The 13,274-nt window shown below is 45.0% G+C and overlaps 1 protein-coding gene across 1 annotated transcript in view; it reads left to right on the top strand.

Moving 5' to 3' along the window:
- T265_00098 (hypothetical protein) overlaps nucleotides 1–13,274 on the top strand; it is a gene marked incomplete at both ends in the record, with an annotated part of 56,071 nt that overhangs the window by 27,598 nt on the left and 15,199 nt on the right. Inside the window, 4 exons of the mRNA XM_009163755.1 lie at nucleotides 416–588; nucleotides 2,547–2,759; nucleotides 6,215–6,569; nucleotides 9,902–10,365. Of these exons, the coding sequence (XP_009162019.1) occupies nucleotides 416–588; nucleotides 2,547–2,759; nucleotides 6,215–6,569; nucleotides 9,902–10,365 (1,205 nt within the window). The remainder of the gene's footprint in view (nucleotides 1–415; nucleotides 589–2,546; nucleotides 2,760–6,214; nucleotides 6,570–9,901; nucleotides 10,366–13,274) is intronic.

Genomic DNA, 13,274 nt, shown 5'->3' with positions numbered 1-13,274 from the left:
GACTTTCAGACAGTTTTCCGTGACGCTATGTAACTGGTGTTCGATTTTTCCGATCAGGCTTTTATTCAGGTTTGCAACTTTTGGCGCCAATCTGTCTGGTTAGATTCGGATGTACGTAGTACACTCGTTACCGTTAAATAACGCACTGATGTTTCATCTCGTTAATTGATCTGTACCCCTTGCTAGGACCATGCTTTACTTATTGAACCTCAAGACGACTATATTACCATGTTTTATTAGTGTTTGTTACCTAATGTTGGATAGCAGTTTTTTATTCGGGGGATTCTTGAACCTAGGTTGCTATCTCTGGAAACCATGCTGTTGCTAATAAGCCTGCTCATGCTTAGACTGCTTTGCCTCATCAGCAATTTTTCTCACATCTGCTTTCTGTCTATACACTTCGTGCTTCATTTAGCTGTTTGTGCTCTGGTGTCAGCTGCTTTTCGTGAATCCAGTAAAACTGTGGAGAATCAGTCACCCGTCACTCACTCTGCCGTGGAATCTGGAATTTCAGTCCACCCGTCTTACATATTCAAAGCTCAGTCGAAGATCCCAGAAAACCACAATGATCAGATCCGTTTACTCGCAGTAAGTGCAGTCAGTTTAGAAAATCTGTGCACGGACATTACAGAGGATGCCTGTTGAGCTAGTTTCCAGTCTTTCCAATCCGTAGGCTGACCAAACAGGGACATCGTCCTTCGTCCGACTTTTCACTAGTTGGTTGGTTTGCATGACTTTTTGACAAGGTACTGACACTTCTTGTGATTTTATTCTCGGCATTCGCTTTCGAACGCTCGCTTTTGATTGATTGGTGACACGTGACAACTCGTGGTGCTGCATGATACACAATTCGACAAACGAGGACAGAGTACTTGTTGCAACTGTCCCACATTTACACCAATAGTACTTTCCTTTGGTCGTATGTCAAACTGGTTGTCCTGAATTTGTTTCTCTTTGTCATGCGATTCTATGGCACAAGCATGTAGTTAGCTTACTTAATCTTGTTTGTTCCTCTTAACTAAGGCCACTTCTAATTCATGGTCGAGGGTCAAGCTATCTTATTTCGGCTCGGCACCTGGTGTTTGTATAATGCTATATGTTGTCAGTTCGTTTCGACCGCACCATTCTTGTAAACCCATTTTTCGGAACTTTCACTTATACCCATATCAATGTGTTGACGTGCGCGGCAGGCGCACGTGTCTGATCGATCGGCATGTTTGTGACGATTTTGCGGTAATCATATATGTGGTTAGTTTGCGATCGATCGTACAGGTTAACAAATTTGCAGCTCACTCAGATGTGCCACTCGCAGACACCAGAAACATGTACTTTGTTTATACTGGGTTTTTCTCGTTTGCGTGTGGCTTCACTCTGTTGACCTTGTAGGTAGTTTTCTGTTGTATTAGTGGATATTATAACCCTCCGGTAGACATTGCTTGTGAGCATATCGCTTATCAACGAGCTTCCGTCAGGTTTGTGAACTACATGGCTTTCATTTCAGGCTGAGGCCGTGGTTCACTCATCCTGGTAGCTGTTGCAATGCGTGGTTGAAACGCGTGTATCCGTTATATCCCACAGTCTAATGAACAATGACACAATTGCTGTTAATGTCAGAATTAAGCGTCCGAAGTAAAAACACTAGTAATCTCACTTCATGAGAACATCGGTTTAGCGAACTGGATCAGTTTTTAAAAGCTTTTCCGTTGGACACAGTGACTCGGTCACTGTTCAAGCTCTATTTCTTCCATCTTTGGGATGGGTTAGCACTTTGTTTTGTAGTATGTAATGTGATAGGAGCCACAAAAAGAATTTTCACTCAGCAATCTATCCCCGTCGACCCAAACTGACATCAAAGAAAACCACAGGAAGACGACCGGTAAAAGGTGAGAATGTCTGGAATGTTGTAAGACCTTGTCATTTGCACCGAACGAGTGTCCCGTGGATGAATCCCAGTTAACTAAATGATGTTAATTCAGAGCTTCGCGTACTTTTCAACTGACAGGACATATCCGTATTAGGACGGCTTCCGAGATTTCAATGAAAGAACAGATACATAGTCGAGCTTCTGCTGTAGGGATCGTGCTCCTGAATCACGAAACATTTAGTTTGCCAATTTTAAATGGGCGACTAGAGTACTTCTCTCGTGAAAACCAAATTGATTTGCAAATGGGTGTTTTTGTCGAAATCAGTCCAATTTAGGTTCAAGTAGAACTTAAGGTTGGCGGAAACTCGGGGACTGATCCCGCCTGATGAGCCCCAACTAGGGCGAAATCGGTCATGGGCTGTCGAAGAGTTTTCAACAACCTTGTTAGTAATTTCTTTCATGTAAATTTTGCGTTGTTTCTATCGCTCATAGCTGTTGTCGATCACATCAACAGTTTGCTAAGCGCTGATCATCTTTTCTGCTGATCCTAATCAATTGTATGAGTGGGGAATTTTGCAAACTTTATTATCAATCCCCAGTGGTCTACTAACTTTTTTGTCCTCAGTATAGCTAGGCGCGTTGCTGCATTACCTTTTGGTTTTCGATCTTGCTGCATCCACAGACTATGCGACCATGGCTCCAGGAGGCTATCTCCTCGACTCGTTTGCTGGAGTCTAATTACACTGTTGATGGTCCCCTTACCTGGAAAGCCTTCCATCAGCTGGCGGGTCGTGGGTCCGATGAGACTTGCAAACCACAACCCATCCCTCAATTACGTGTGGGTGGTTCGGAAAAAGATCACTTACTGATTTCACCTTTTTCTCTCCGTGACTGGGTAAGTTTCCGATGTCACAGCATTTCTACTGGCTTTTCTGTTACAGCCGTCCTGACACCGTTTATTTTCGTTTCAAGTTTTCTCCTCAAGCAATCCCTCCAGTTTCGGTCTACTTGGATCAGTCTAGCATGCTTTTTATGTGGGTTCCTCAATTGGTAAAGATGTGTGTAGCCACTGTTCCAATTTTTTCAGTCTCTCGACCGCAGTGCATTGTCAGAGATTTTCGTAGCACATTTGCACTAGGTAGTCCTTTGACCTGATAAGGTCGCATCCGTAATTTGGGGTGATAAGTCCCGTTACTCTACCTGTCCCGCGTTTTGCTAACATATCGAAGGACTGTTGCAGTTATGGATGTGGTTGTTGCGATGCAATTAATCCTAAATTGAGTTTCACATGACGAACGTTTGTTGTACTGTCTTCAGTCAAACACTTCAATCCACTATTACCGATGAGTTGATATTCAGCGTATGTTACAGATTTCCATACAGTCTAGACTTGTACAAAATAGAACGGTTCAGCATAAATGGGGTCAACTTGTTCCACATGCACAATGCTACCGCTTTGACGCCAATAAATTCCGCTCTCGTTTACAAGGTAGGCCATCAAGTTTAACTGTTAGAGATTGCAGCACGGGTTTCACATCGGCATACTGTGGCAGATAGGAGGTTGAAGTTTTCTAGCTCTAGGTCCTATTGGTTCAAAATGTATTCGTACAGAAAGGATAATCATTCAGCTTTAACATCCTTGCGGGGGCTGGAATGCTGCCAAGTTGCCCAAGCCTAGACAGGGGAAGTCGAGATGCAGCATCTCGCCCCGTTGGTATACAGTACTGTCGAAAGTACTTTGGCTTTTTTCACAATTGTTAGCGTGCTGGTGTTGAATATAATCTCGTTTCTGAAGTTTCGTTTCCGTGGTTCGACAACCTTTAGAATTGCGGACATGAATATTGCGTTTGTCAGCGCTTCATTGATCACGTTGAAAGTTGTGACTTCGTCATCATCGTCATCTTTATCATCATCGACAGCATGACATCAGTGTTCAACACCGATGCTTCACTACCGTACAACCATGATTTATTTGAAAGCTTAATTGTAAAAAAAATAATAAAGGTGGACGGGGAAGGGGCTTATTGCTAGCTTACCACGATCATTCCGAGGTGCCTGCACCTCCAGACATTCACTCAGACAGTCTGGATAGAAACTGAAAATTGCCGTATTGAAAGCGATAGATTTTATACAGGCGTAACGCTGATTGCGTGGTTGGGTCATTTCTGCCAATGTCATATACCATTGGTGGGTTGAGTCCAGGGGTCACCATCCAATGGCGGTGGTTTTCGGCCCGACTGAGTCTACTGGTTAGCAGTTTCGTGCTTCATCACCGGGTTATATATACACTGCCCAACTCTCGATCGTTTTCACGCAGTACATGGCTGGGTGAAAAAAGCACTGAGAGGCAGACGGTCTTCTGGCATGCGTAACCTATGTACTGTGAGTAATCCATCGTGGAAGAGTCCCCTCTTCCTAGGGCCATCTGGCGTACCTGAGCATTGCTTATGCGATATTCCCATCAAACGTGCTCAATGCTTCGGAGACACCAATGATAAACTACCGACTTTTTTCCGTATGTCCTCTGCGCGTATAAGTCACGTATCTGATCCACAAGGAGTATGGATCGTAATGCCGTGGTGTAAACTCTGTCCTTGACAGACGAACTAACATCACATCGGCGCCGTACGTGTCGGAGGTTGGCAAAAGCTGCCCCGACCTTCCCGATTCGAGAATTCCACTTCAAGTTATAGAGCAAGTTATGCAAACATCTACCACGTCGATTGGCCCACCTGCAAGCATGGGATTTGGGTTTGATCTCACCCAGTCTTGTAGCATCAATTTGCGCTGTGCAGATGCGATCGACATCGTCAAAAGCAGCTTTCAGATCAAGGAAAACGACGAACATGGGACATCCGAATGAGTGACGCTATTCAACAATTTGTCTGATGGTAAAGATATGGTCGATGTATCCTCAGCCGGGGCAGAACCCAGGTTGATTCTCGCGAATATCTCTCCCCAGATAATCAATCAACCTGCGCGAAATAATGTCAGAGAGCATCTTAGATGCGACGGCTGTGTTGAAAGAGACTAGCTGAACTGATTAAGGGAGTGAATTGCTGCTCCGTCTTTTTCGCATATTGTTTCACTCACACCTTTCTTTCGACCCGTTGATCGGATCAGCCGTTCCTCCCACCGAAAGCCTTCTCCATCTCCTGGGCCTTCGAAATCCACCAACATCCTGTCATTCTTCAAGCTCCTGATTATCCGACGTTTGAGGGATGTGCGTGCGCCTATCACCGTCGCTAGTTGCTGATATGGTCTTTCTGTCAGCAATAAGATTTGCTGATCTCGACGATATCCATTGTTCATTTAGTCGAGTCAGATAGCTTGGACAAACTTGTTTAGTTTTCTTGGAATGAGTACCTCCGAATTATTCGTCTTCGGTTAATAATCTGCCGGCTTCTGTTCCTCGAATCTGAATTATTTCTGGATCTGGTCTTAGGTAAAACATCTTAATGTTTGTTTAGGTAAATTGTTGGGTATTCTTTTTATTTGCTTGAATAGGCATCAGGGCGCACCTGGGGTCACTATCAGCCGTCAGTCATTTACACGGCAACATGAAATGCTAAACCAGTTTGCTGGTTGTCTCCGAGTTCTTTGGTTAATTTTTGTGATTCATTTACGTTCTGCTGGTCCCCACATTGTATTTTACTCACCATCTGTTTACTGTAATATCACGAGAAGTATAATCGCTTATTTTCTCCCCTATATATAAAAATAAGTGCATAATTTACACACACGCTTTATTAGTTAAATGAAGAGGCCGCAAGCCGTCGGTATGTCGGAAACATCGAGATAAATCCGATCGAACTGACACTAGTTTTATCAGGGAGCTAGTGATTCCCCCCATTAAAAATCACATGTCGAAACGGAACTCTTAAAAGTTTGGATTCTAGTGGTGGTTTAACCGTACGCCTGTCACACCTGTCCTACAGTTCGAATATGTCAGTTGTAATATACTATGCACGGAATGTTTTCTAACAGGTATTCACTACTGCGATCAACTAAAAACTCCATGACTTCGGTTTGGCGGTCTGCACCGGTCAGCAAAGCACGCCTGTTCATTTTCGCGCGGATTATACTATCTTTCGATAACGTTCTATCTAAACCTCATTTGGAGTGTGTCTAATAGAGTGCAATAAAACCGACAGCAGCGCTGTGGTTCTGCGGTTATTTGTTGGTCATCATTAGCCTTGCTTTGCACGAACTCAGTTTCCTATGGTGGTGGGCTTGTGGCGATGTCTTGATCAAATGAACTCAACCTATGGAACTCGATTCAGCATCATCCGTTTTCTGCACAAAAGTCTCCTAGTCAAACTTGGACGATATGCATATGTTATTTTTTAGGACCGACTCTCGCTTTCCCCTCTTTCACAACCGAAAAACATCGCTTATGCGGTGATCCTTCCAAATGAGCATTTTGGACAAAGACCTGACCGTAACCTATACCTGAGTCCTCCAATGCCAATTTTGGGTCACAGCGATATGGGACGCATGCTGAATTCGACAAGGAAGCGTATGAATGAGACCGGTGCTGTTCAGCGCTCAAAGGAAAATTGGCTCATCGAACACTCTTTATCTCAATTTCTCACTGAACTGTCCCATATATACGAAAACTGTCGCTTGGGGAATCACCTCCCTTATCACCAACCTGAACTCAACCGTCCGGAAACGGCATTCATTCCGGTGGACCCAACTCCATGTAGGTGATTTTTGTACAACTTCTACTTAATTTGTCGTTTAACTCATTACTCATCCGACCTATCTCATTGACAGGCGATTTCGTAGGATGCCATTACAACACCTGAAGCGCCCATTTTAGCCGGGACTTTTCGTCTGACCAACTATACAGACCTGGCATCAATGGACTCTGGTTGTTGGTCGTCCAGTAGATGGTGCAGTTCGTCTCGATTGTTGAGTGCCAGTGTTCGCCTTTGGTCCGCAACAATTCAACCCCGGCTCGCTGGTGACAGTTTTAGCGATATTTAACAAGATGAGAACAGTGACTCAACCCGCGGCCAGTTTCGCTCGCAATGGTATTCATCTTAGGTGTCGGTAGTGAAGATCTTGACAATTCAGGTTTATTTACCTTCCAGCCGGAATAGACACGTGGCCATACTATGCGTTCGGTTTCTTGTGAAAGCCACCGGAAGGACTGCCTAAACATTGTCATCAGTGTGTAGAACTAGTTTGGTTGCTGACCAACTATACAGACCTGGCATCAATGGACTCTGGTTGTTGGTCGTCCAGTAGATGGTGCAGTTCGTCTCGATTGTTGAGTGCCAGTGTTCGCCTTTGGTCCGCAACAATTCAACCCCGGCTCGCTGGTGACAGTTTTAGCGATATTTAACAAGATGAGAACAGTGACTCAACCCGCGGCCAGTTTCGCTCGCAATGGTATTCATCTTAGGTGTCGGTAGTGAAGATCTTGACAATTCAGGTTTATTTACCTTCCAGCCGGAATAGACACGTGGCCATACTATGCGTTCGGTTTCTTGTGAAAGCCACCGGAAGGACTGCCTAAACATTGTCATCAGTGTGTAGAACTAGTTTGGTTGCTTTCATAGATTGTCCATGCTATGGTCGCCCATTCTTCTATTATCGGTGAAACGTTTGCAATTTTGACAAGCACGTCGTCAGTCGTAGTAGTATCTTTTTAAAGAGCCGTTTACCGTGAAAGTGATCAAGTAGCCAACCAAAACCGACCACTTTTTGGGTTTTTTTTTAGAGAGGAACCCCTTACCAGTTCACTTTGAAAATGATGGTGCGCATATTATGGTTTCATCATCCCACCAGTCCGATAGAGGCGAAGTTTGTTAACCTAGCCCGACCTCAAAATCTCGATTTCCAAGTTACATCTTCCAATGGTAATCTGCGACAGTTCACTGAATAAAGGCTGTTCAGGGGAGAGTGGCTATTCACCCTAGCGATTCTTTTGGTCGTAAACCAATCTTCCAGTTTGCAGTAAACTGCTCATAAATCGTTCTCATGAATACCTCTGTCAGTTATGTCCGAACTAGTTTACCATATTATATACATATGACACCTGTCTAACCTTCACTTGCTCCGGAGCAATAGGTTTTTCTTAGCATGTTTAGTTTCCTTTGTCCTCCCAAGGTCAGCTTTATCAGAAGTTATTACCGGTGTCTAGTGGCTGAGGTAGTGGTTGGAGGACGGAAGATTACGTACGTGATGCGAGGATGAGTTTTTAGGTGTTTCTTTGAATAACAATGTACTTCCAGCTGTGTGCTCTGCGCTTTCATAGGTTTCAAACAGATACAACACCTTTCCTAGTTTCAGGTGGAGCTACCCTCCTGTCCAATGATAGGCTTTTCAGAGGACATTTGTGATCTCGTTGAGTAGCTGCCCCAATTTCAAATGGGTTTTAATGAACTCACTGTATTCTCCATTGAAGTTTTGGTACACACATTGCAACTTCGGTAAGCGCCCATCAACAGTTTGACATATGCGTAAAACCTAAATTGGATTTCTGATTCAGGTTATGACCCAGAATAATCACTTGCTCGTCGGTGAAAATCCACTGCATCTTTTTGGGAACTTAAACATGACCGACTACGTTATGGTGGTCACTGGGTTGCTGTTCATTACATTGTAATGAGAGTTCCGTACTGGTACGCTGGTTCTGCTCGTGCCGCGAATCCATTGCCTCTGTCAAACTCGGAGAATTGTTGCCTGGAAGAGTTGCACAAAGATGGATACAGCTGGTTTACCGTTAGTATGTACAAGTGCACTAATTATCGTTATTGGAGAGTGAGGTAAAAGGTGGGGCTGGTACGACCTGCGGAAGTCGATAGTAGTGATTCTCAAACTTTCCAGTTTATCGGTTTTCCATTCGTCACAAACGGTAAGACCAGAAGAGTTTATCTTTAGGAACCCCTCTCTACAAATAATAACCTACCCGTGAATTATACGCGACAGTGCCCCTAGTCAGACTGCCATCCCTTCGAAGAGAAAACCAACCCTAGTAAATGTCTAATATCCTCTTCTCTGTTATAAGGAAGAGCTTACGCACTGGTGGGTAGAAAACCGTCAAGTAAGGATCCACTGGCAGATGTATTGGAATGTTCGAATAGCAAAGTGAACAGTGTACATATTGCTTTGTCGACGCATCATAAACCTGGTCAAATGCTGTCCACTGATTTCCACACCATTCGTGATATCACATGTACTCTGGGCGAGCAAGCTTCGTAAGCAGATCCCGACACCGACCACGGGGGACGTGGTAGCACATAATAAAAGGTTTATTATCAAACGGTGTCTTGACAATACCACAAATCTGCTGACCCAAAATAGGCTTAGAACATCTCGGTTTGTTGGTAGGAACTACCTTTCACTGATCCGTTACAAAATGCGAAGACGAGTGTGGACAGTACTCTGCATCGTGATGTGACAACAACTATCTCGGTGGTGTGCACATGGCTCATTCAACCATAATAACGCTTTGCTATGCAAGTCGATTACAATGGCACTTCACCTCCAGAAAGAAAGAAAGAAAGCGTTCAGTTGTAGCACCCTTTCGGTACCTAGCTGCCATGCCACCCGAAAGAAGCACGAGGGCTGGGATACTGCCAGGTTGCCCAAGCCTAGACAGGGGAAGTCGAGTGGCGAGGTTGGATTCGAACCGCGAATCTTCCAGTCAGTAAATTCTCGCTTTAACCACTTTGGCCACCTCTAGCCTTCTATTGTCCCCGAGGGGACAACAACCCACCCTCACTCGAGGAACGCTGATCTGCATTTGGGAGAGGCCTTGCACCAAACTGGTGAACAGAGCTTATCCTTGACTTTTCAAGGATATTGTGTAAACCAACCACATGGCCTTAGGTAATCGGGTTATCCTTTCTTTTTCGGAAAAGCCGAAAGCAGAACAAAGGTACTGACCTCTGATCTCCACCAACTGTGTATAAGAAGTGTGTCTTCTCTTCGCGCTTCTGAACTGTTTTTTGCTGTCCACAATGTACCTTCGTTTGTAGTATCTTTGAAATACTATCCGATCTTCACTGTTTTTCGTTACAGCTAAGCAAATTACGAACGACCGCAGTGAAATGCCACCGGATCTCTTCCAGTCTCTCGTTCAACAACTTCAAGGCCATTGTGATTCACCAGAAGCTTTCGTCGACTACTTACAGTCATACGTTAGAGCGGCGTTCTCTGCTGCAATAACCCATTTCGAGGAACGTGGGATCACGGTACCCACCTCCGTTCGAAGCTCAGGGTCTCTGCAGGTAGGGGCATCCGATCTTTTCCCGACTTCTGCCAGTCATCGGTCAAACACAGTCCTCAAGAAAGATTTTGACAAAGAAAATGACCTAAAGTCAAAAATCCGTTCAAGCGCACCAAGGACCGGAAAAATACTGGGCCATTCTTCAACGAACCCGCGTAATGGTCAAGGTCCTCTCACCTCCTCTCTTGATAGTTCGTCTTGGGTTACTACTCGTGATACGTACCTTGTAATTTACTTTCTGAATCCATATTCCCAGGTGAGTTAAGCTTACTTCACGTTATCTCACCTGTTTACTGGAGTACCGGTTGAGTTGGCGCGAAAGGCATAGCCTCTTATTTGGCAGATCCTATCGGGCCTTCCACCTGCGGTTCAGGAGTGATTGTATATTGTCGCTTTTAGACAGACATGTACAACTGATTCAGTCTATTTCGAGTGGATTCATCGAAATAGTTACATCCGCTTGCAACCGTATGTTCATACTTTTGGAAGCAGTCGTGCTGCGTTCCCCCAAGGAACGACATGTTAGTAAGTGTCGGCCCCAAGAACCGCAGATCCCAGTCCGCTGAAGTTTGACTGTAACCGCCGGCCAATTATCCAAATCTTGCTATGAGCCTGATATGGGTTTAAGCGCAGCTGCTGTGCGTAATAGTACCAAGAGTCAGGCCTCTGCACCTTACTACCTGCTCCCTCGAGCGAGGGCAGTCCCTGTAGCCGGGTGAGTCGGACGACTGAGTCATTGGCTTCAGGAGAGGTCTCTATAAAATCTCAACAACCCCTGTATTGCAGCTGGTCCTCTTGAGTCAGGCTAGGACAGGATTCTTACATCCTCCCACTGCCTTGCGGGTTGGACTTCCAAGTCCAAGGCTGAAAGGTGCGGTAGCTTAACGAACAACATGGAGCTATCAGTCTCTTACAACTCATTATTCATCGACCCTTCCCCGCACACGCTCAGCTAAGGGTTTCTGGTTTATTTTGCTCTCAGTCACCTAACGGTCACCCTGTATCTAAATCCTAAAATAAACTAAATAAACTAAAATAAACCCCCTTTAGTTTCAAGTGGTCCGTTATACGTTGTGGCTTTTAACCTCTGAGCTGCGTGTCACTTCCAACAACAGACATCTCTTGTTCTCCAGTTCGGTCATGCACCTCAAATTACTCAGGACGAATCCAGTTTGTTCGCCCTTTACTCTTGGTTTCCTGGTTATCTTGATGCACTGACTAGTAGTATCTAGGGCGATAATTCTACTGAGCGCTTTAACGGCCTGTATTCCAGTAAATAGTAAACAGTAAATAGTAACAACGTTATTGTACTTCAACACGGGTGTTAATTTGTTGTCAGCCCAGGCTCCGGCAGACGTTAACTTCTAGTCTTAGAAGAACCGTTTCTATCGAAATTTGTCGCAATTGATCTGATGTACAAGAAGTTTAAGTATCATGACTCTGGCATGTGTTGTGAATGCCCAAGTTAGTCCCTAAGAAGAATTTCCTGGCCGTCGATTTGGCATTGACGCTTATCGCACAGAGAATGGAGAGCCAAATCTTCAGTTCCGTGTTGTACTTAATTTGTTTCTAGTCAGCATTAGCTTCCAACCACAAGTGCTCATAGCGAGTTACCTGGAGACCACCAACTGTAATCTAGCCCTTCACTTATTTGGAGGAGATTCGACACAAGATTGTCATCCATTTTGGAGCACACAGCTTGATACTGCTCACAGCGTTTCACGGAAACGCGTCTCAATTCGCTTTTACTCTGGAACAAACCAGTCGCCGCAGTGATTTTCATCTCATCACCTGCACATTTTGCTCAATTGACTGAAAAGCTCCCAGAACCTAACTGGACAAAGATGATAGTTATAAATTGGGTAGTAATTGGAAAAAGGTGGAAGAAGTTACGATCACAGCTTTTGAAACCATCCACCAGAAGTACATCTCGAGGAACACTGGATGTAGTCATGATCAGCCGCTCTCTGATGCCTGAAAAACTGCCAGTCATTGCGGCCCTGGTGCCTTCAGATCGTAGCTGCCCAGTTTCTCATTTCCTCCGACACCTGGAACAAACCAGCATCAATTCGCTAGTTGCATCCAACGTCTCCAGTATTTGGCTAGATCCTCGTTTCCCCATTTTTCAATGATCAGAGCTGTAGCAGTTGTAACCAACCTACTCTTGGTACGCCTCCACATTGTACTTTTCAAAGATGGTGCATTCCACCGGGCTAGCTTGCAGTTTCACTCCAGAATGTCTAAAAGACAATACTAATGGAATAAGGGAGCTCGACGGTGATTCTTCTATTAGAAAAAGGGTGAACGAGCACCGTGAGGAAACCACCGGAGCATCAGTCTAGCAACCGTAACTTTTAACTCTGTGGTGCAGGTTAATCCATTACGCGGAGAATCAGACTGGGTTTCTCCTCGGCGGGGATTACATCGATCATAATGGCAGTTCAGAATGGCATGATCGAAGGAGCCAATAGTGCGTACGACTCCCCAGTTGTGCTTGTAAGAAAGGCAAACGGAAAATACAGGTTTTGCTTGGATTTCCGGTGCTTGAATGAACTGACTGTAAATCGGGTTGTAGCTGTGCCTTGCAGGGATTTTCGATTCTCTCCAGCACTCCCGATACTTCACTGTGCTCGACTTGCGTTCCGGATACTGGCAACTACCTATCAAGGAGGAGGACCGGGAGAAAACGGCTTGGGACGGTTTGGGACATCCAATATCAATTTAGGCGAATGCCGTTTGGTTTGTCCTGGGCACCATTCACATTCCGGTGCTTGATGCTTCGTGTAACCAAGGGACTCCAGAATGTTGCCGTGTATGGAGACGATATCGTTGTGTACAGCAAATGGGTACCAGAGCACGTAGTTCACTTGAAGGCTGTGTTGGAGCGGATCCGGGAGGCTGGCCTGAGGATAAATGAAGCCAAGACAGCTCGCTCGGAGTTCGATGACACTGCTGGGGCATAAAGTGGGTCAGGGAGAAGTTAACCCACTGCCCGATAAATTGGCAAAGATCAGGGATTCTGCTGTTCCCAATTCAAAGCGGTCTCTACGGCAGTTTCTTGGACGAGCAGCATACTACAGCCGGTTCGTTAAGGATTTCAACACGATCGCTGCGCCACTGTACGATTTGCTCGGTCAAAATCGGAAATTCGAATGGACCGGAGAA

The sequence above is a fragment of the Opisthorchis viverrini genome (assembly GCF_000715545.1).
Source record: "Opisthorchis viverrini unplaced genomic scaffold opera_v5_1, whole genome shotgun sequence".
In the NCBI taxonomy this organism is placed as follows: Eukaryota; Metazoa; Platyhelminthes; class Trematoda; order Opisthorchiida; family Opisthorchiidae; genus Opisthorchis; species Opisthorchis viverrini.
This window is presented reverse-complemented; position numbering and strand designations above follow the sequence as displayed.